The sequence below is a fragment of the Salvelinus fontinalis genome, chromosome 6, assembly GCF_029448725.1.
Source record: "Salvelinus fontinalis isolate EN_2023a chromosome 6, ASM2944872v1, whole genome shotgun sequence".
In the NCBI taxonomy this organism is placed as follows: Eukaryota; Metazoa; Chordata; class Actinopteri; order Salmoniformes; family Salmonidae; genus Salvelinus; species Salvelinus fontinalis.
The window spans coordinates 19,264,904-19,284,950 of record NC_074670.1 but is presented as its reverse complement, the minus strand read 5'-3'; the positions used below and the strand labels follow the sequence as shown (position 1 = coordinate 19,284,950).

The 20,047-nt window shown below is 42.5% G+C and overlaps 1 protein-coding gene across 2 annotated transcripts in view; it reads left to right on the top strand.

Moving 5' to 3' along the window:
• Positions 1 to 16,684, top strand: part of LOC129857266 (amyloid beta precursor like protein 1-like) — a 47,307-nt gene extending 30,623 nt beyond the window's left edge. The window contains exons 3-17 of one of the 2 annotated variants that reach the window (XM_055925331.1): positions 1,167 to 1,296; positions 5,288 to 5,400; positions 6,714 to 6,904; positions 6,984 to 7,321; positions 8,133 to 8,260; positions 8,775 to 8,849; positions 8,983 to 9,141; positions 9,566 to 9,694; positions 10,308 to 10,407; positions 10,745 to 10,912; positions 11,065 to 11,088; positions 11,196 to 11,260; positions 11,636 to 11,701; positions 11,854 to 11,997; positions 13,065 to 16,684. In XM_055925331.1, the coding sequence (XP_055781306.1) occupies positions 1,167 to 1,296; positions 5,288 to 5,400; positions 6,714 to 6,904; positions 6,984 to 7,321; positions 8,133 to 8,260; positions 8,775 to 8,849; positions 8,983 to 9,141; positions 9,566 to 9,694; positions 10,308 to 10,407; positions 10,745 to 10,912; positions 11,065 to 11,088; positions 11,196 to 11,260; positions 11,636 to 11,701; positions 11,854 to 11,997; positions 13,065 to 13,163 (1,929 nt within the window). In that variant the 3' untranslated portion in view covers positions 13,164 to 16,684. Of the gene's footprint in view, positions 1 to 1,166; positions 1,297 to 5,287; positions 5,401 to 6,713; positions 6,905 to 6,983; positions 7,322 to 8,132; positions 8,261 to 8,774; positions 8,850 to 8,982; positions 9,142 to 9,565; positions 9,695 to 10,307; positions 10,408 to 10,744; positions 10,913 to 11,064; positions 11,089 to 11,195; positions 11,261 to 11,635; positions 11,702 to 11,853; positions 11,998 to 13,061 lie in introns of both variants that reach the window. The other variant, XM_055925330.1, reaches the window with a different exon arrangement.
• The last annotated feature ends 3,363 nt before the right edge of the window (positions 16,685 to 20,047 follow it).

Here is a 20,047-nt window from a genome sequence, read left to right as displayed (position 1 = left end):
CAACATTACAAATATGAGTAGTAGTAACCAACCTTAATCTCCCAATCTGTCTCACTTGGTTTGTCTTGTCCTATCAAATCTATATATTTCCGTATATATAGTGGAGTGATGGTGGTCAGGAGGAAATATTTATTGATATTTCCTGAATATTAATACTACCATCCATCGATCTTCCTCCTGCCACGTTTATCCCTCTAATTCCTGAACGTCTCCTGCATGCCAGATTTAAGGCATATCAATGGCGTAACAGGCCTAGCCACAGCCTTGGTTTGATTTGAGACTCGTTGCTCCCCCTCTGAAACCAGAGCAAGGAGACAGTTTTTATAAAATGACTTCATGCGCCACCTGGTGGCTAAATGAAGCACAGCAGGTAAAGAAAACAGCAGTCACACAGTTGAAATGGCTGTAATGTGATTACCCAGCTCATTATGCGTCTGTGATTGCTTTTCCACAAAAGCGCTCCTTTTTCCTCAACGTCTGTGGATCCGGCTCTCACAGTGTGCCAAATACATTTCTCAATCCATTAAACCTCATTATAGGGCTGTGCGTATGCCATTGCCCTACATTTTAATTGAAAGTAGTCAGATGTGAAATTGGGATTATTGAAATAATTGGAAGTGGGATTGTATAGGTCAACTTGTTTTCAGCCTGGAATTTTCTCTACAACTTAAGGAGAATATCAGTGTACGACCTGCATAGTCAGAAAAGAGACCCTTAGGGCCGAAGTGTTTCAGAACGTTGCATGAGTCTCTCCTTTTTACCTTTCTCCCTATTGATTGTGCTATCCTTCTTCCCTCTCCTCCTCACTCCCTCTCTTCTCTCCCTCCTCCTTTCCTCCTCTCTCCCTCTCCTCCTCTCTCCCTCTCCTCCTCTCTCCCTCTCCTCCTCTCTCCCTCTCCTCCTCTCTCCCTCTCCTCCTCTCTCCCTCACCTCCTCTCTCCCTCTTGCCCTCTCTCATTCTGTCTACTGTACGTCTCCTCTCCCCTCAACCCTCCTTTTTCCCTCTCAATTTGTCTGACCCTGTTGTCTCTCTCCTCTCTCTTGTCCTAACTCCTCCCTGATGTCCTGTCTGTCCATATCGTCCATCCATCTTTCTGTCTGTCTCTCCCGCCGTCTGTCTGTCTGTCTCTCCCGCCGTCTGTCTGTCCGTCCATCTGTCCAACCAGATGTACCCAGCCCTACAGATCTCCCATGTGGAGGAGTCCTCCAGCCCTGTCACCATCCCAGCCTGGTGTAAGAAGGGCTGGGGCCACTGCCAGACACGCCCCTTCATCGTCATGCCCTACCGCTGCCAGGGTAAGAACCACATGTCTGCAATGTCTGCACCCTCAGCATCATCATCATCATCCTTCTAATCTTCAGCGTATCCCTACACAAATATCACTCAAAATATTTCACAACTTCCCTTTGATCACCCACCCCATATCGGACGGATAACTTCATTATATTAATAAATAACATCATGTCATCATTATGTTTAATACAAAGCATGACATTTCAGTTATATGGTTAAGTAGCGTTCAAATTCAGCCTCGAGGAAGTAATAATAGAAACGGACATAGTATGTCTAATATTTCATTTGAATGGATTCCATTGTCAAAGCTTTGTCAGGTGCACCAAAGGGCTTCACTCCATCAAAATGGTGGGAAGGTCTTTCAGTCTGTGTTGAATATTAACCCACTTGTCCCCACATTTTTCCAAACATGCCACTATGCACATCTTACACCATTAGTAACCCTAACACGTAATCCAAATTGCTTAAAAAATTATAGTAATTGAAAGGTATGTAAAAATAATTGTGACTGATGGGAACATACAGTGCTCTGCCTATAATAAAATGAACAGACATTTGCCCCAATATCTACTGTATATACCTCAGCTCATTTACCCACACACCCCATCCCTCTTACCCCCATGCCCTAACCCTAACACCCACATGCCAATACCCTAATATTGATACAATCAAGTATTGATACACCCATATCCTAGCCCTAAATGATACACCCATATCCTAGCCCTGAATGATGCACCCATATCCTAGCCCTGAATGATACACCCATATCCTAGCCCTGAATGATACACCCATATCCTAGCCCTGAATGATACACCCATATCCTAGCCCTGAATGATACACCCATATCCTAGCCCTGAATGATACACCCATATCCTAGCCCTGAATGCCCTATTTGTTACTCATAGACCCCAGATCCTTTGTCAATACACCTCATCCCTAATACTTGCCTATCTCAGCCCTTTTACCCACTTTCCTTAGGCCTATATTCCCCATGTCACCAACAGTAACCTATATGCAGCTATTCTCTGCACACCCCAACCATGTTATCCTAATATCTTAGTCCTGTGACCTCTTACTTGTATACGCTAATCATTTCATAGATAAACTCATAGTACAGTGGTATTGTCACAGCCGTTTAAAGGAGTGGACCAAGGCGCAGCGTTTTGAGCGTACATACTTCTTTATTTAACGATGTCACCAACAAAAACAATAAATATCCAAACGACACGTGACGCCAACGTAGTGCATCCAGGCAACTAAACATGGACAACTACCCACAAAACCAACATGGAAAATGGCAACCTAAATAGGCTCCTCTATCAGAGACAACGAGAAACAGCTGTCTCTGATTGGGAACCCATTCAGGCCACCATAAACCTACATACCCCTAGACAATACAAAATCCCCATAGATAACCAAAAATAACTAGACAATACAAAAACCACACAAACCACCCTTGTCACACCCTGACCTAACCAAATAATAAAGAAAGCAAATATAACTAAAGTCAGGGCATGACAGGTATGTTGCCAGAAAGGATTTGAATGGGCAATAGACATCCATCCAGACCCATTATCTGTATGAGCCTTGTTTAGCCCTACATTCTTAGAAAAAAGGGTTCCGAAAGGGTTCTTTGTTCAGCTGTCCCCATAAGAAAAGAAAACTATTGTTTTGGTTCCAGGTAGAATCCTTTTGGGTTCCATGTAGAAAGCTCTGTGGAAAAGGTTCTACATGGAACCCAAAATAGTTTTACCTGGAACCAAAAAGGGTAATTGAAAGGGTTCTGCTATGAGGACAGCTAAAGAAACCTTTTAGGTTCTAGATAGCACCTTTTTGTCTAAGAGTGTACACCCCTTTCCTCAGATAAACCAGGGAAATCCATGGGCATACTTATATAAAACAGGTCTACCCCAGTGCCCAAGCCTCAATATTAATACAAACCAGGTTTACACTTGTACTTCAGCCCCAATATTCTTACAGATCAGGTGTACACCTGCACATCTAACCCAATATGGATTAAAACATTTATTTAAAAAAACAGGTCTACTGCTACATGTCAGCCCCAATTGTCATAAAAAAATAGTTGTACTTCTGCATTTCAGCCCCAATATTCATATAAACCAGATCTACACCTGTACTTCAGCTCTAATTTACATATCTGTAAAGTATGCACCTGTGTTTGAACCCAGTTAGTTAACTAAGCCAGGTCTAAATGTACCAAAGCCTGAATACTCATAAACTGTAAAACAGGTCTACCCCTGCACCTCATCTCCAATACTCCTACAAACTAGGTCTACATCTTTGACTGAGTCCCAATACTAATATAAACCAGATCTACACCTGCATAGCGCAGCCAATTACCCATATGAACCAGGTTTACACGTGACTATCCCAATACTCTGATAAACCAGGTCTGCCCTTGTGACTATTCAGCAAAACTCACATAAACCAGGTCTACCCTTGTGACTATTCAGCAAAACTCACATAAACCTATTAACATTAAATATTTGTTAAGTTATTACACTAATTCAGTTTATGGGTCTATACATGGCCAATTCGCCCTAAAATAACAAAATGTGATGTTTACAGTCAAAATCACTTATGTAAATGTATGTAAAGACTAATGAATAATGGTAAAATCATCTGTAAGATCATCTTGATCAAATATATCCATAACCCAACTCAACTTCAATCTACTGAAAAAATGTATCTGCTATGATTAAATATACGTAATATGTTAAAGCCATTGGTCACATGTTTCCGCTTAAATATTTTCATATACCACGAGCATCATGAATTCAATGTATTGTGACAATTTTGAGAAGTCACATGAAACACATTCGCCACGCTGATCCTCAACACAGGGGCCACTCAGGGGTGTGTGCTCAGTCCCCTCCTGTACTTCCTGTTCACTCATGGCTCCACGGTCAGGCACGACTCCAACACCATCATTAAGTTTGCCGATGACACAGTGGTAGGCCTGATCACCGACAATGACAAGACAGCCTATAGGGAGGAGGTCAGAGTCCTGGTTATATGGTGCTGGGACAACAACATCTCCCTCAAAGTGATCAAGACAAAGGAGATGATACAATCACGACAAAACCTATTCCCCCTCAGGAGACTGAAAAAATATTTGGCATCGGTCCTCAGATCCTCAAAAGGTTCTACAGCTGCACCATCGAGAGATCCTGACTGGTTGCGTCACTGCCTGGTATGGCAACTGCTCGGCCTCCGACCGCAAGGCACTACAGAGGATAGTGCGAACAGCCCAGTAAATCACTGGGGCCAATCTTCCTGGCATCCAGGACCTCTATACTAGGCGGTGTCAGCGGAAGGCCCTAAAAATTGTCAAAGACTCCAGCCACCCTAGTCCTAGACTGTTTTCTCTGCTACCACACGGCAAGCGGTACCGGAGTGCCAAGTCTAGGTCCAAGAGGCTTCTAAACAGCTTCTATCCCCAAGCAAAAAGACTACTGAACACCTAATCAAATGGCTACCCAGACTATTTGCATTGCCGCCCCCTCTTTTACACCGCTGCTACTCTCTGTTGTTATTATCTATGCATAGTCACTTTAATAACTCTACCTTCATGTACATATTACCTAAACTAACCGGTGCCCCCGCACATTGACTCCCAATGTATATAGTCTCGCTATTGTTATTTTATTGCTGCTCTTTAATTACTTGTTACTTTTATTTCTTATCCATATTTTTTTTAACTGCTTTGTCGGTTGGGGGCTAGTAAGTAAGCATTTCACTGTATTCGGCGCATGTGACTAATAAAATTTGATTTGGTTTTGAATCATACTAGATACCTGAATAATGCATAATATATGGCTTATTTGTTAATAAATACAGCTTTAACTTCTCTAGAGTTTGTAAAGTACAAAAGTAATTTTGTTTACTATTGTGACCGATGGAATCAAATGACTTAAATTATACACATTCTCCCCCTCATTCCATTTCCCTCCTCTCTCTCTCGCTCTGCAGTGAGTGAGTATGTGAGTGAAGCCCTGTTGGTTCCAGACCGATGCCGTTTCCTGCACCAGGAGCAGATGGATGCCTGTGAGAGCTACGTCTACTGGCACAACATAGCCAAGGAGGTGCAGGCGGAGCGACATTATATTAACTAAGATTATATTAGAGTTAATTAAATTATGCCTAAATGATATTACATGTTCATTTTTCAATTCATTTCTTGAGTTTTAATTGGGTTTTAACACAACTAGGACTCTTTATAGAGAGGTAGCATAGACTGCTATGAGACATTAAACTTTGACTTGGACTAATTGAGTCAATAACTAAACTGCAGTGTAGACTGCAGTAAAAGACTGGGGCTGGAAGCTAACTGTACCAAGCTGGGTGTAGTGTAACATACAGTATCATACTGCATCAGCAGAGAGAGCAGCTAGAGGAGTTTAATATAGGCCGGGGAGGTGAGGCAGTTTAATATAGGCCGGGGAGGTGAGGCAGTTTAATATAGGCCAAGGAGGAGAGGCAGTTTATTATGGGCCGGGGGGGGGGGGGGGTGAGGTAGTTTATTATGGGGAGGGGGGTGAGGTAGTTTATTATGGGGAGGGGGTAGTTTATTATAGGCCGGGGGGGGGGGGGGGTAGTTTATTATGGGCCGGGGGGGGGTAGTTTATTATAGGCTGGGGGGGGGGGGGGGGGGGGGGGGGGGAGAGGTAGTCTATTATAGGCCGGGGGGGGTGAGGTAGTTTATTATAGGCCGGGGAGGTGAGGTAGTTTATTATAGGCCGGGGGGGGTGAGGTAGTTTATTATAGGCCGAGGGGTGTGAGGTAGTTTATTATAGGCCAGGGGGGGTGAGGTAGTTTATTATAGGCCGAGGGGTGTGAGGTAGTTTATTATAGGCCGAGGGGTGTGAGGTAGTTTATTATAGGCCGGGGGGGGTGAGGTAGTCTATTATAGGCCGGGGGGGGTGAGGTAGTTTATTATAGGCCGGGGAGGTGAGGTAGTTTATTATAGGCCGGGGGGGGTGAGGTAGTTTATTATAGGCCGGGGGGTGTGAGGTAGTTTATTATAGGCCAGGGGGGGTGAGGTAGTTTATTATAGGCCGAGGGGTGTGAGGTAGTTTATTATAGGCCGAGGGGTGTGAGGTAGTTTATTATAGGCCGGGGGGGGTGAGGTAGTTTATTATAGGCCGGGGGGGGTGAGGTAGTTTATTAGAGGCCGGGGAGGTGAGGTAGGTTGTAGTTTTTATAACTCACCTTCATCATGCTGATGAAGAAGTTACCCCCTCGTATTCCATTCACCTGCTAGTTAGTTCCCTTTGATCACACTCACATTTCCTCTCTTTTTCTATACATCCCTGATCTCTCTCTAATTCACCTTGGTCTTTTCCAATCTTGATTCATGTTTAACCTATTTTTCTCATCCTCTCTCTTTCTGTTTCAGGCCTGCACAGCAGACAGTCTGGAGCTGCATAGTTATGGGATGCTGTTGCCGTGCGGCGACCGTTTCCGTGGGGTGGAGTATGTGTGCTGCCCGGGGAGGGGCGGGTCCAGTGGCAGGGGGGAGACCGAGGGAGGGGACGTTCTCTCAGCAGGACCCCAGGCCCTTAACCCTCAGGCCAAAGTCAACACAGGGTGAGTCCCATTGCCCCTGCTCTCTGTGGTGATGATGGTGATGATGATCATAATGTTTGACCTTGTACCCCATTCCCAGAGTCAAAGTGACAACACTCACTCCAAGCCCCTCTCCTGGCACCGATGTGGACGAGGCAGACATGGAGGAGGAAGATGATGAGATGATGGAAGAGGATGAGCAGGTGGTGGATGAGGAAGAGGAGGCAGATGAGGAGGAGGAGGAGGAAGAGGAGGAGGAGGAGCAGCAGGAGGTTGCAGAAGCAGCAGCAGTGAAAGACCCAGAGGAGTATGAGTACTCCATTGACTCTGGCCCCTACCAGGCTACTGACTACACAGACTCCTTCTACTATGAGAAAGGCCAGGGTCAGGCTGGTCGCAACCCCTCCACATCCCAACCCCAGACCAGGGGAGACAGCCGTGAGTAACCCTCTACCTTCTATCTCACAGTTACATCTTCACCCTGTCCAGAAACCATCCTTAGCCCCTACTTACCACCTCTCAACTAGATCTGAGAGTATTTATTGGGCATAAGCTTTATAGGAATACCGCTTTGCCCTAGATGGAATTTTAACCATATTGTCTATATTCTTACCTACATAAGTGGAGAAGTCGGGTATTAAGTCGTGTCTAGGGTTTTGTGTCTAGTCTGGACCTTTCTCTCTAAAGGCCAGTCTCAGTAAGGGAATAGACTGTAGTTGCTACACTTAGAGTGGTTAACAGGGCAGTAAAAAGACTGGGTAAATGCTGACATCACTCTCCCACTTACTCTTACTTACTGGGGAATGAACTGTAGTGCCCAGTTAGCATCTCCAGTACTTTCTCTCTCACACTCTATCTCTCTGTAATAGACTAAGGATGATTACACACACACACGCATGCATGCAAGGACACGCAAGCGCACACACACACTCACCATGCCTATCTGTCTGTCTGGATATAGGAGTTAGATAGGAGTGGCTGGCTGATGTATTTACAGCACTACTCGTCTCCAACTCAATAATGCTGACCACTCACCCTACTATCTGGATCAATGGCTCTCTGGCTCTCTCTCCCTGGGTAATGGCAGTGATTAGGATATCTTTCTGTCTCCCTCATCCTTCCCCTGTCTTTCATTCTGCTGTACTGCCTGTACCGCCATCTCTCTCTCCTTCTCTGTTTTCCATCCTTTATTCTCCCTCCTCTCATTCTCCTCCTCTCCTTATCCCCCTCTCCTCCTTCTCCTCTGCAGTACCCACCCCTCGCCCCACAGATGGTGTGGATGTTTACTTTGAGATGCCAGGGGACGACAGCGAACACGCCAACTTCCTGCGTGCCAAGATGGACCTGGAGGAGCGGCGAATGAAACGCATCAATGAGGTAAGGTGGGCAGAGAGGCGGGTTTGGACAGGCAATGAACCAATAAGATGAAGCCAGGCCTGCTGTGCTGTTTCCTTATCTGTGATCTCATACAGAACCCACTGTTGACAGACGGGGGCAAATTGCTCTGGGACCTGAAGTGAGGTTTTAATGCAATATTAATATATTGGGAGAATCTCAATTGAATACTCTATGTCCTCTCAACTCCTTCTCAAAACCCATTGGAGGAGAAGGTCAGAGGGGGGGACCGCCTGCTTTCTCATCCAATGGATTTTGAGAAGGTGGCGAGGAGAGAGGACGCGAGGAGTATGCAATTGAGATTGTCCCACTGTTTACTTCATGTGAACCATGCCAAGTGGTTACCCAAGAACAGACAGACTTTTTTAGTAGCTGCAGTTTGAGGCAGATATGGAGCATTTTAAACATCAGAATGGTCCTCGGTGGATTCCTGTCTGAGGAAATTGGTACTTGGCTCTTTGTTTGTGAATGACGTTAACGCACCTTGCCTTTTCAGATCATGAAAGAATGGGCTGAGGCTGACAACCAGTCTAAGAACCTGCCCAAGTCTGACCGCCAGGCCCTTAATGAGGTAAGAAGATGGAATAGGAAGAGGAGAGGATGGAAGAAAGGAGAAGGGGATTAAAGAAGGAAGAAAATATGGGAGACGGACACTCATATACCTATTAACACAACAATGATCCCCTTCTCTCCTCTCCCCCCAGCATTTCCAGTCTGTGTTGCAGACTCTGGAGGAGCAGGTGGCAGGGGAGAGACAGAGGCTGGTGGAGACCCATCTGGCCCGTGTGGTGGCCACCCTCAACAACAACCGCAGACTGGCCTTGGAGAGCTACCTGACCGCCGTGCAGGCCGAGCCCCCTCAGGTCCGCAGACAGCAGGGGCAGCAGGGATATCTACATTTGTTAGGCAGAGAGCATGATTGTACAGATCTGCAACGCTGCTTGGTTTTTCACACAACAATTTCCTGTGTGTATCAAGAATGGTCCACCACCCAAAGGACATCCAGACAACTTGACACAACTGTGGGAAGCATTGGAGTCAACATGGGGCAGCATCCCTGTGGAACGCTTTCGACACCTTGTAGAGTCCATGCCCTGACGAATTGAGGCTGTTCTGAGGGCAAAGGGAGGGGTGCAACTCAATATTAGGAAGGTGTTCCTTATGTTTGGTATACTCAGTGTATATTTGTTAGGCAGAGAGTATGAGTGGACTGTAGTGTGTTCATTTCTACCACACCTTGTCCACCCCCTCCATACTCTGACTATAATATCCCTCCTCTCTCAACAGCCAGAGCGGGTGCTGCAGGCTCTGAAGCGATACATGGCAGCAGAGCAGAAGGACCGCAGACACACTCTGAGACACTACCAGCACATTGAGGCCGTCGACCCCCAGAAGGCTGAGCAGATGAAGTTCCAGGTGTGAAATGAAAATATATTGGAATATACTAGAATGAAAATATACTGTACCTCTTCCTTAAGCAGTGATGCTGCTTCATGAAAAACGGATGCTCATAAAATAACTCAAAGGGGCAATCAGCAGTTGAAACAATAAAAAAAGTGTATCCCCGCGCCTGTTTTGGTTAAAAGCTGAGGGATGGGTCTGGAGAAATGTAACCACTCTCAAATTCATAGACAGAGCTATGGATGCTATGACTGACCATTCATGATATAAATTATGTTTTTGAGGCTATTGGAGTAAAAAAAGCTTATAGATTGGGTTCTAATGGGGTACCACAGTTGAACTAAGCTCATGAGGCATTTATAAGTTATATTTGTCAAGAATCAGTGGGTCCATATAATTTTATTTATAATTTTTTTAAATTTATTTATAAGTCCAAAAATGCATGTAGCAACTGCAGGTCGCCCCTTCAACAAAATGATCAATAACTGATGTCATAATCATCCTTCACAGCAAAACTAATTTTCACTTGTAAATGCCAATACATTAAACCAACACATGACTCTTTCAGACTCAGTGGGGGCTTTGTCTTGTAATGAACCTAACCAGCATTGATCTCTTGAGGTTGCAGGTCTACACCCACCTCCATGTGATTGAGGAGAGGATGAACCAGAGCTTGGCTTTACTCTACCAGGTCCCTGCCTTGGCTGAGGAGCTGCACGATGATATCCGTACGCTACACTCCTCTCTACTCTCCTTTTAGCGTTAGCCATGTAGACCAGGATGTGGGGTTACTGCCCCTGTCCTAATATTCATGTTTTAGTTCCTTCATAAGACATTTAGAAAGAGATAAGCTAGCATTTATCATGATGTCTTTTGTAAGACATTGAAAGTTCCAAATTCACATGATCTAATTAGTAGGTTATTATAATCTTGACATTCAGAAAATAAAGGATTGGTGGATATAAGGTGTAAATAACGCAGTGTTACCATATATACATTATACTTTACTGTATATCAAGCTTTCCTGTGTTTAAAACCTGCTTGTTTCTCCCTCCCTCCCTGTAGAGGAGCTGGTGAAGGCGGAGCGAGGAGACATCAGTGAGCTCATGACCACTTCCTTCTCTGAGACACGCACCACCGAGGAGCTGCTTCCTGCCGAGAGTGAGGAGGAGAAGGATGACGAGGAGGAGGAGGAGAGAGCCTTCCAGAACAGGCCCTACCCACCCCGCATCGGTACAGGGACACACACACACACACACACACTCATGAATGCACGCATACACACAAAATGCTCCTCTTCAAATAGTTCAGGAATTAATTAATTTCTTTGAATACAAGCAGTAGGTTAACATTTTATTTATCTCTATTGTTTCTGTCCTGTCAAGACCCACAGGCCAACACTAAGAAAGGTGAGTTAAAGGGAAGGGACATTAAGTCTGGTATTTGTCTGCCAAAATGTCATTTTCAAAGAAAGAAAAAGTTGAAGTTGATCTGTGTTTTCTGCCTCTGCACTCAGCCTCTACAGACGAGTATGACTATGCCACATCTGAGAGAAGCCCCACATATGAATATGAAGAGAAAGTAAGAAAAATCTTCTTTTTTATTACAATCATACACATTACTTTACAGACATGGCATCCTACTTGCACTTGTGTTTACAACACAGCCAAGAGTTACGTTGACACATTGTCAATCATCTCATCTCTCCTTCTCTCCCTCATCCCTACCCACTTTGTATCTCACCCATCATGTTTATATGGACAAATAGCTTGTGTCGCACTGCAGCCTCCACGTGATAAACTGCTACATTTTTACTCACTTACTATAACATCCACCCACAGCAGGAAGTAAACTCCCATAGAGATATAGTTAATGTGTTCTATTTAATTCTGTGGTACTTCCTCTGTAATGACCTATTAAATAACCCCCTCTCTCACTTTTGCTCTCATTCTCTAGATTAACACCTCTCTGGAGCTCAAGCAGGTGGTCTACAAGTCTCCTGAGATCCAGACCGATGAACTAGTGAGTCTGCTACCTAGATAAGTGTCTGGATGGGCTGGGCGGACCCGTCCTCTCTTGTGGTATTGTAAGTCATTCCCATGATGATATCAACCTCATTTCTCCATCTTCCCCTCTTTGTGCCCTCTCTTCCCCTTTTCTGTTTCTGTCCTTAGCAACCAGACGCCCTGGAGACGTTCAACCGTGGGGCCATGGTGGGGTTGCTGGTGGTTGCCGTGGCCATCGCCTTGGTGATGGTGATCAGTCTGTTGCTGGTGCGCAGGAAGCCGTATGGCACCATCAGCCACGGCATTGTGGAGGTAGGAGGCAGGGAATCAGACAGAACAAACACCTGCTCACTTTGATGCTTCCAAAACTTGTAAACTAGAACAACTTGTCCCGATTGGTGTTTTTAAATCACTGTTGAAGGATTTTGAGGCTGATTCCCTGACCTGTCAATGTTTTTAATTTGCCGCTTTATGATTTTGTTATACTCTTGTGAATACTATGGTTTTTACTAGATTACTTGTAGTTTTTCATGTTGTCTGTCTGTAATTGTGTAATGACTTGGTGCTGCCTATCTTGGCCAGGACACTCTTGAAAAAGATTTCAAATCTCAATGAGCCCTTCCTGGTTAAATAAGGGTTAAATCAAATAAATCGAAGTCCAGTAGATCTCTTTATTAGTGTGTGGGTTTAAATATTGTTTTGACTTATCTGACCATCAAGGCTTCCTCCGATCTCAATGCCATAGTCCTTCTTCCTTGATCATCGTCCCTTCCAGTTCCATTACTCACACAATTTGTTGATTAGTTGATGTTTGTTTGTACAGCTTTTAGCTGTATGCAAAATAAAACTAAACACAATCAAATGTATTTTATAAAGCCATTTTTACATCCGCAGTTTTCAGTGATTTACAGATGCCTAGCCTAAAACCCCAGAGAGAAAGCAATGCAGATGTAGAAGCATAGAGGCTAGGAAAAACTCCCTAAAAAGCAGGAACCTAGGAAGAAACCTAGAGAGGAATCAGGCTTTGAGGGGCGGTCAGCCCTCTTCTGGCTGTACCGGGTGGAGATACATGTGGCCATTAAGGCTAAATAATTTTTGAAGAAGTTCAAACGTTCATAAATGACAAGCAGGGTCAAATCATAACCATGGTGGCTATAGAGGGCGCAGCAGAGCAACACCTCAGGAGTAAATGTCAGTTGGCTTTTCGTCGGCAGGTATTCAAAGTGTCTATCCCTGCAGCGGCAGGGAGGAGAGGCACTTTATGCTTATAGCACATTAGTGTCCCCTCCTTCCTGCTGCTAGTACTTCCTTATACCGTAGCATTTACTTGTACTGTATCTGTATCAGTATGACCTTTGACCCTCCGTGTCTCACAGCAGGTTGACCCCATGCTGACCCCAGAGGAGCGCCAACTAAACAAGATGCAGAACCACGGCTACGAAAACCCCACCTACAAATTCTTTGAGCAAATGAACTGAGGCGATGGGTGTGGCCTCCCGGTCATGCCCAATCACACGAGGCGCTCCCTTTCCTTGCTCCCCTCCTAGGGGTGGTCCAAGTCACACCTCCTATGTTGTATTAAGATGTATCATTACGACCAACACTTTAATGTAACTTGACAAGCAAATAGGGGGTATATGCCCCAAACCTCTGACCAACCATGTCCCCACATCAGTTTTGAAATGTAAACCAGTAACAGAGACGTATTACCAACTGACCCATCCTCTTACTCTTCTGGTCTAGAATAAAGGGGTGGACATTAATGCCACAGTGTAACAATCATCTCCTTTGGAGAGATTCACTCCTGTCTACTTGGATAGGAATGCCATTGGAATGGCTTGAGTTGACCCCCTTATTCTTAATAAAATGGATTGATATTTGTCAGAAACGGACTCAATGTTGAACAGTGCATTTTGCTTTGTTGTGTATGTCATCTGTTTATTCTTTGTTGGATTGTGTTACAGCTCTGATTCATTATATTCCAGTTCAGATAAATGGTGTAAAATGTGAACAAATAATATAGTCTGATTTATAGTATAACTGATTTAAATCTCCATACAAACTGGTTCTCTATCTAAAGCTACAATGACTCTGACATGATGACCACCAAGCCAACCCCACCTCCATGAGTCAATGAAGGATATCTTCTTTCAAAGCCAGGCACAGTTGTAAAGGTTAAGCAGAGATGAGGAGGTTGGGTAGTTATAAGGAATGAAGCAGAGATGAGGAGGTTGGGTAGTTATAATGAATGAAGCAGAGATGAGGAGGTTGGGTAGTTATAATGAATGAAGCAGAGATGAGGTTGGGTTGGGAATGTGAGGTATTGAAGCTTGATTAACTTAGTTGTTACTTAGTTATTACTTACACCAACATATATTATCAATCCATAGTAAAATGGGTTTGTGGTCTTTTGATATTAAGCCCAACCTCATCTCCTTCAGTCTGTGGCATCTGACACAACCGGCACCCAGTGCCTATTCTATGTGATGTGAACTATTTAATTGAACTAATGTACCAAATGTATCATTTAAGTTAAGTGAATGACTGCTACCTACAAAATTGTAACAAAGTAATGAGAAGTCCATTATTTTAATGAGAGCATGCAGATTTGGTGTATGATGCTACCGTCTTTGTGTTGTTCCTGTTCTTTGCTTTTGATAAGATGGAAATGTGACAGATTAAAATGGACAGTGTAAATATCTTTAGAAAAAAACATCTTCAAAATAGACATTTCTAGAATTATTTTGCATCAGTGTAATGGAATAAAAACAAAAAAAGAATACCTTGTGCTGTTCAGAGAGAGAACATTTTCCTAACATGGCTGATTGAAAACGGACTGTTGTAAAAACCAGCACAAGACGACACAGTTAACTTCTGACTGAATGTATTTTAGGTAGACGTTGAGACTCCATTTCCTCTTCGGTAGGGCATCACTCCCCTAGTAGAACCCCAAGGACTAACCGGTAATCAGTAGACAAGCTACATATCCAATACCTTCCTCATTATCTCACTGTAGTGTAACACTGGATGTCTCTTTTCACTATTTGCAGGTCTGAATGAGAACAGTGGGATGTCATTCATTATTGTGGTGCAATGGACTTTAGCATTAGGGAACATAGTGATGTTGGCAACATGGTGATATTGTGGAACAGTTGCACCTAAGGGAGGTACGCGGAGGACTGGACTATTGCTCAGATTGGGTGGGACCACTATTTGCTCTAGCACACCTTTGAGTTATTTTCAGTTTATTGCTTCAAATTCAAGTTGAATCTTTATTAGGGACAACCGGTTTCAGGCAGGATGAACATACAATACAGAACATATAGACGCTGTATAAACACCAGTTGAATGTTAGTCTACTAGGGAGATGTGTTGCATCTCACTGAAGTATCTGTCACTGTTATAATGATCAATATCATTCACTGTATATAGATAAGAAGGCATTGCCCACTTTTCAATGGCTGATTGTTGACCTCTTGGATGGGTTTTATGTTGAATTTATTTTCCACTTCATTATTTTGGTACCAGAGAGTTCTTTGTGTTGGATGGTTACATACACAGTAGGAGGTTTCTTCATAATCAACAGTGTCAACTACAACTACTGTTGGCCTACTGTACTACAGAGGATCCTAACCAAAACCAATCATCTTTCACTACTCTCAGAATTCTGAAAATAGCACTTTGTACAACACCACCAGTCCTGAAACATCCTTAGAGGTTCATTCTTTATTTATAACTCATGGCTAGGTTGTTCTGCTGTTGTGTACTCCACTCCACTTGTGTACTCCACTGGCGACACGAGGGAGTCAATTATTGATCACATCAGAGGAGAGATGTGGCTGACTCAGTCTCATCACCTCAAACCGTCCTGTTTCTTTATTCAAACACTGCTTTGAATATGGGAAGAGGAGTTCAAATGCTTGAACTCAGAGATTTGAATTTTCCATGTATTGCTTTTGGATTGTAGGAATCACAGGTTGTGGTTACTGAATCAAGATAATTAGAGAGCTGAGAGTCTTTTTATAATTTGTACAGCTCCGTTTAGTGAATGAAAACATGGTATGTTCACAGTAAGTCAGTTGAACCTTGTATCGATACTACTGAAACTATAGAAGAGAATAAGCTTGCCTGTGTTTCCCCAAAGACTCAAGGTTTTCATACCAGCATTTAGCAGATGTAGAATGGTATATACTGTAGTGACTGAACACACATTTGTATGTCCTCTCTTGAATAAGATACTTGTTGGCCTTCCTCCCCTCCCCACCAGAGAAAATATTAAACAATTATATGGAGAGTTTAATTGCTGCATTATTGCCTTTTACAATGCTGTGTTTTGGATGTAATTATGTATTTTTATTTGAGTAATTATCAATTGGATTGAGGGTCATGTTTTCTCACTGTATGAAAAATATAGTAGTTTGTTTAAGGCACCGTAAACAGGTTAAATGTCTAACCTGCAGTTCAGATACAGCAGACCTACACTGTCTAAGTGCATTGTTGGGCCAGTAGCCGAAAGGTTGCTGGATCGAATCCCCGAGCTGACAAGGTTCAAATCTGTCGTTCTGCCCCTGAACAAGTCATTTAACCCACTGTTCCCCGGTAAGGTGTCATTGTAAATAAGAATTTGTTCTTAACTGACTTGCCTAGTTAAATAAATGTTCAATTAAAAATAATAAAGTCTATAACTAAATTGTCCATGGTGTGGCGCCAAGCACAACTGTGAACAAAATATTGCTCTATGTCAGACAGATACTGACTGTATATAATGTGAACTCCCACCATTTTGACTATACTCTGATTGGAATGAGGGAGCTAATCTTCAAATCCATTCAGAACTTGACCAAAGACATACTTTGCTCTAGAAGAGGTCAGACAACTGACTAATTTGGCCAATTGTCCCTGAGCTATGTAGAGTGTAATTCATGTGCAAGAAATCTGAGCAATGGCGATCTGATTAAGCTAATTAAAACTGTAATAAAATTAAAAATGACCCACGAAACTATGTTTCTTGAATCACTGTTTTTCCGTTCTGACTACAGGATGGGGTAGTTGTCTTGATTTTATAATATCAGCCAGCATGGCGTCACCTAGAGAGACGCTTGTGTTCTGTCACAGCTATAACCAGAGAGATATAATAACACATTAATAAACACACCACCCACATGAAAGTGGAGTGTTCTAAAGTATGACTTTTATTGTGGCCTGGTGTAGCCTATTTTATTATCTAGATTGGTGAAGGTATCGATACTGTGTGCAACACTATAAAGATTGCTGCCATATTTGGGGTTTGAGGTCTTGATTGAAACCCACCTTCATATTTGTACAAAACATAACCGGCATTGATAGTTAAGGGAATAAAACCTCAAGTGTTCTGCAAATGTGTTTGTGCATTTTTATGGATGTCAGAGCAGGGAGTTGAACACAACCACACATCAACCAATACCTATTTAGATTCAATAGAACATGAAGCACAATGACATCACATCCTGTTCTTTCACCTCAATTTACATTCCAGTTTCTAAACGTCACAGACTGAAACTATCTGCAATGTCAGGAAGTCAACATGGTTATGGTTTTATGGTTTGTTCTAGGCCAAATGACAACCCTCAGCAGCAATACTGTCTTAAACACCATAGTCAATGCTTTTGCTTGTCTACTAAGTCAAATTCACTTGTTCCAATTGAAACTCATCTGAGTGGATTTATTTGCTGTTTTTATCATTCTAAAAATAACATGAAGTGTCAGCAGGCTCAGCACATGTTATTTGGTTGTAGCGTTATTAGGCTTCTATTAGGCTAATTATGACTTATTTTTTATATGACATTTGATAAATCATTATTTATCTAGGCCAGTGGTCACAAACCAGTCGGACCCTGGGCATCTTTCTTTTGGTGTTTTTCAGAGTCAGTAGAAAGGCCTCTTTAGTGTCGTAAGTTTTCATAACTGTGTCCTTAATTGCCTACCGTCTGTAAGCTGTTAGTGTCTTAACAACCATTCCATCGGTGCATGTTTATTAATTGTTCATGGTTCATTGAACAATCATTTACAATTAAGATCTGTGAAGTTATTTGGATTTGACTAATTATCTTTGAAAGACAGGGTCCTGAAAAATGGGATGTTTCTTTTTTTGCTGAGTTTACATCTGCATTGCTTGCAGTTTGGGGTTTTAGGCTGGGTTTCCGTACAGCACAATGTGACATTGGCTGATGTAAAAAGGGCTTTATAAATACATTTGATTGATTGATTTATTGATATTGCTGTAAATGTAACCTCTGTGCCTATGCACGTGTTTGCATGTTCAACTTGTCTACCCTAATATTGATGTTATGCTGGCACGGTTCAACTGTTGTTCAAACTGTACAAACGGAGTATAATTTTGTTAGTTTTTTGTCTTACAGACAACCAGGACATCTTTCTGGAGTGGATTCTAGATACAGAAACATAATTCCTTTGCCTGCTTGTGTCATTGTAGGTTAAGTGTATCCCTCTCGACGAATTTGACATTGTGCTCGATTTCAAGCAGATGAATTTCAGGAGCTGAATGGCAGTTTGATCATACAGTAGCACTACTCCCACAGCTTTACAAGCATTCCCTAAATTTACTGTATGTTTCTTTGGAATGGCAAGCATACCCAGCATACCTCTAGCAGAAGGATTGGCCTGCTAGTTATAATACGTTTGTAGCCTGCATTGTGTCTGACTTTTATGCAACATTTGCTAACATAAGTACACATAAAACCCATGGCATACAAGGATGTATGTTTCCTCTTTTACCTTTATGAACTCAACTTGCGTTTGTAAATATCTGTATTCATTATACTATTGTTATTATTATTTCCGTAGCCTAAATTACACTAATCGTCACGCTAGTCACTCACCTGTATTACCTGTCTATGAAGTGTTCCAAGGCTATATCTGTACAGTGATTTGAATGCCAGTCTGCACTCCAGTTCTGTACTAGCACCGCGGTAGGAATTGATGTTTTGCTCCTCAGATTTAACCAGGATTAAAGTGAATAGTAAACTTGATTATGATAAATTGTTTATTAGTCAATAGTACAGTAGGCCTACAGTAGCTATATAATGAACATTGTAAAGTTGAAAAGATAAAATAAAAACAAAAATAATATTTCATTTTCGATTTTGATCCACAATTCCACATGATATTTGACTGGTTTTTCGAGGCAGAAATGCGAAGCATCAGCCTTACAGTAGCATAGCCTAGGCCAGGATAGTAGCCTATATATATAGGTTTTGTGGCATACTGTAGGTAGCTGATTTCATTACCTAATCGATCACTATTCATATCAAACACACATAACGATAGACGTAGAGAGTAAGCCTAATATAAACAGCTAATAATACAAATAAAAAAAGATCCCATGTCCTTCTGTAATATTGATAATTTCGTGTTAAAGCTACAGTCTGGGATTCAAAAAACAGCAGAGGCTGTTAAATCTTTCATTTGAATATAGTCTGGGATTTTAAGTGAACAGTCAACTTTAAGTATGATAAATTGTGTATTAATCAATAGCATAGTAGCCTAGTAGCTATAGAATGAACAATGTAAAGTTGAATTACCTTGAAGCTACAATGTTTTATGTGACCGGTTTTGCAAGGCGACATGTGAACGACAAAACTGTGCAGCCTGTAGTAGACTAGGCTAACGTTGCATTGGAAGACTATTTCATTAGCTCATCTATCACTATTCATATCATTTATACTCAGTGGCCAGTTTATTTGAAACGGTCGGCTTCCGAGACTTTTCACGCATGACATTGTCTAGGGTAAAATTGGGCAACTTGCGTCCCGCGGCTCCTTTTAAAGGACTTCGAATCAATTAGGAACTCAGACGGGTCTCAATTTACTGTTATGGGTTAGAATAGCAGAATACACAATGTGCAATTTCGAAATGTGGTTGTGTTTCAGTAAGGTTTCTCTTGTTTATGTCAGACACTGATAGTCAGTCAATTAGCCCATGTCAGGTAACATTTTTTAGATTGCCAAATTAGTTTATCGGACAGCTATCTAAACTTGTAATCATGGTCGAATTATCGGCCGAGATGTCCCCCATTGATTTTTTTTGTCAGTCTCACTAAGATTTCATATTAAAAACGGCCAAAATGTATGTACACCCTATGGCAAAGTGTGTAGAATAGCAGGAAATTCGCTGTAAAACAGCTATGGACGTGGGTTTGCATGACCCGCGAACAACGGCAGCCCCTCGTGATTGGTTTAGATCTTTTGTGGCCCCCCAACACAATCAAAGTTGCCCATCAATATTTTATGGTTTACAGAGAATGGTGAGACAAACAAAAAACATCCAGTCAGCGGCAGTCCAGTGAGCGAAAACAGCTCGTTGA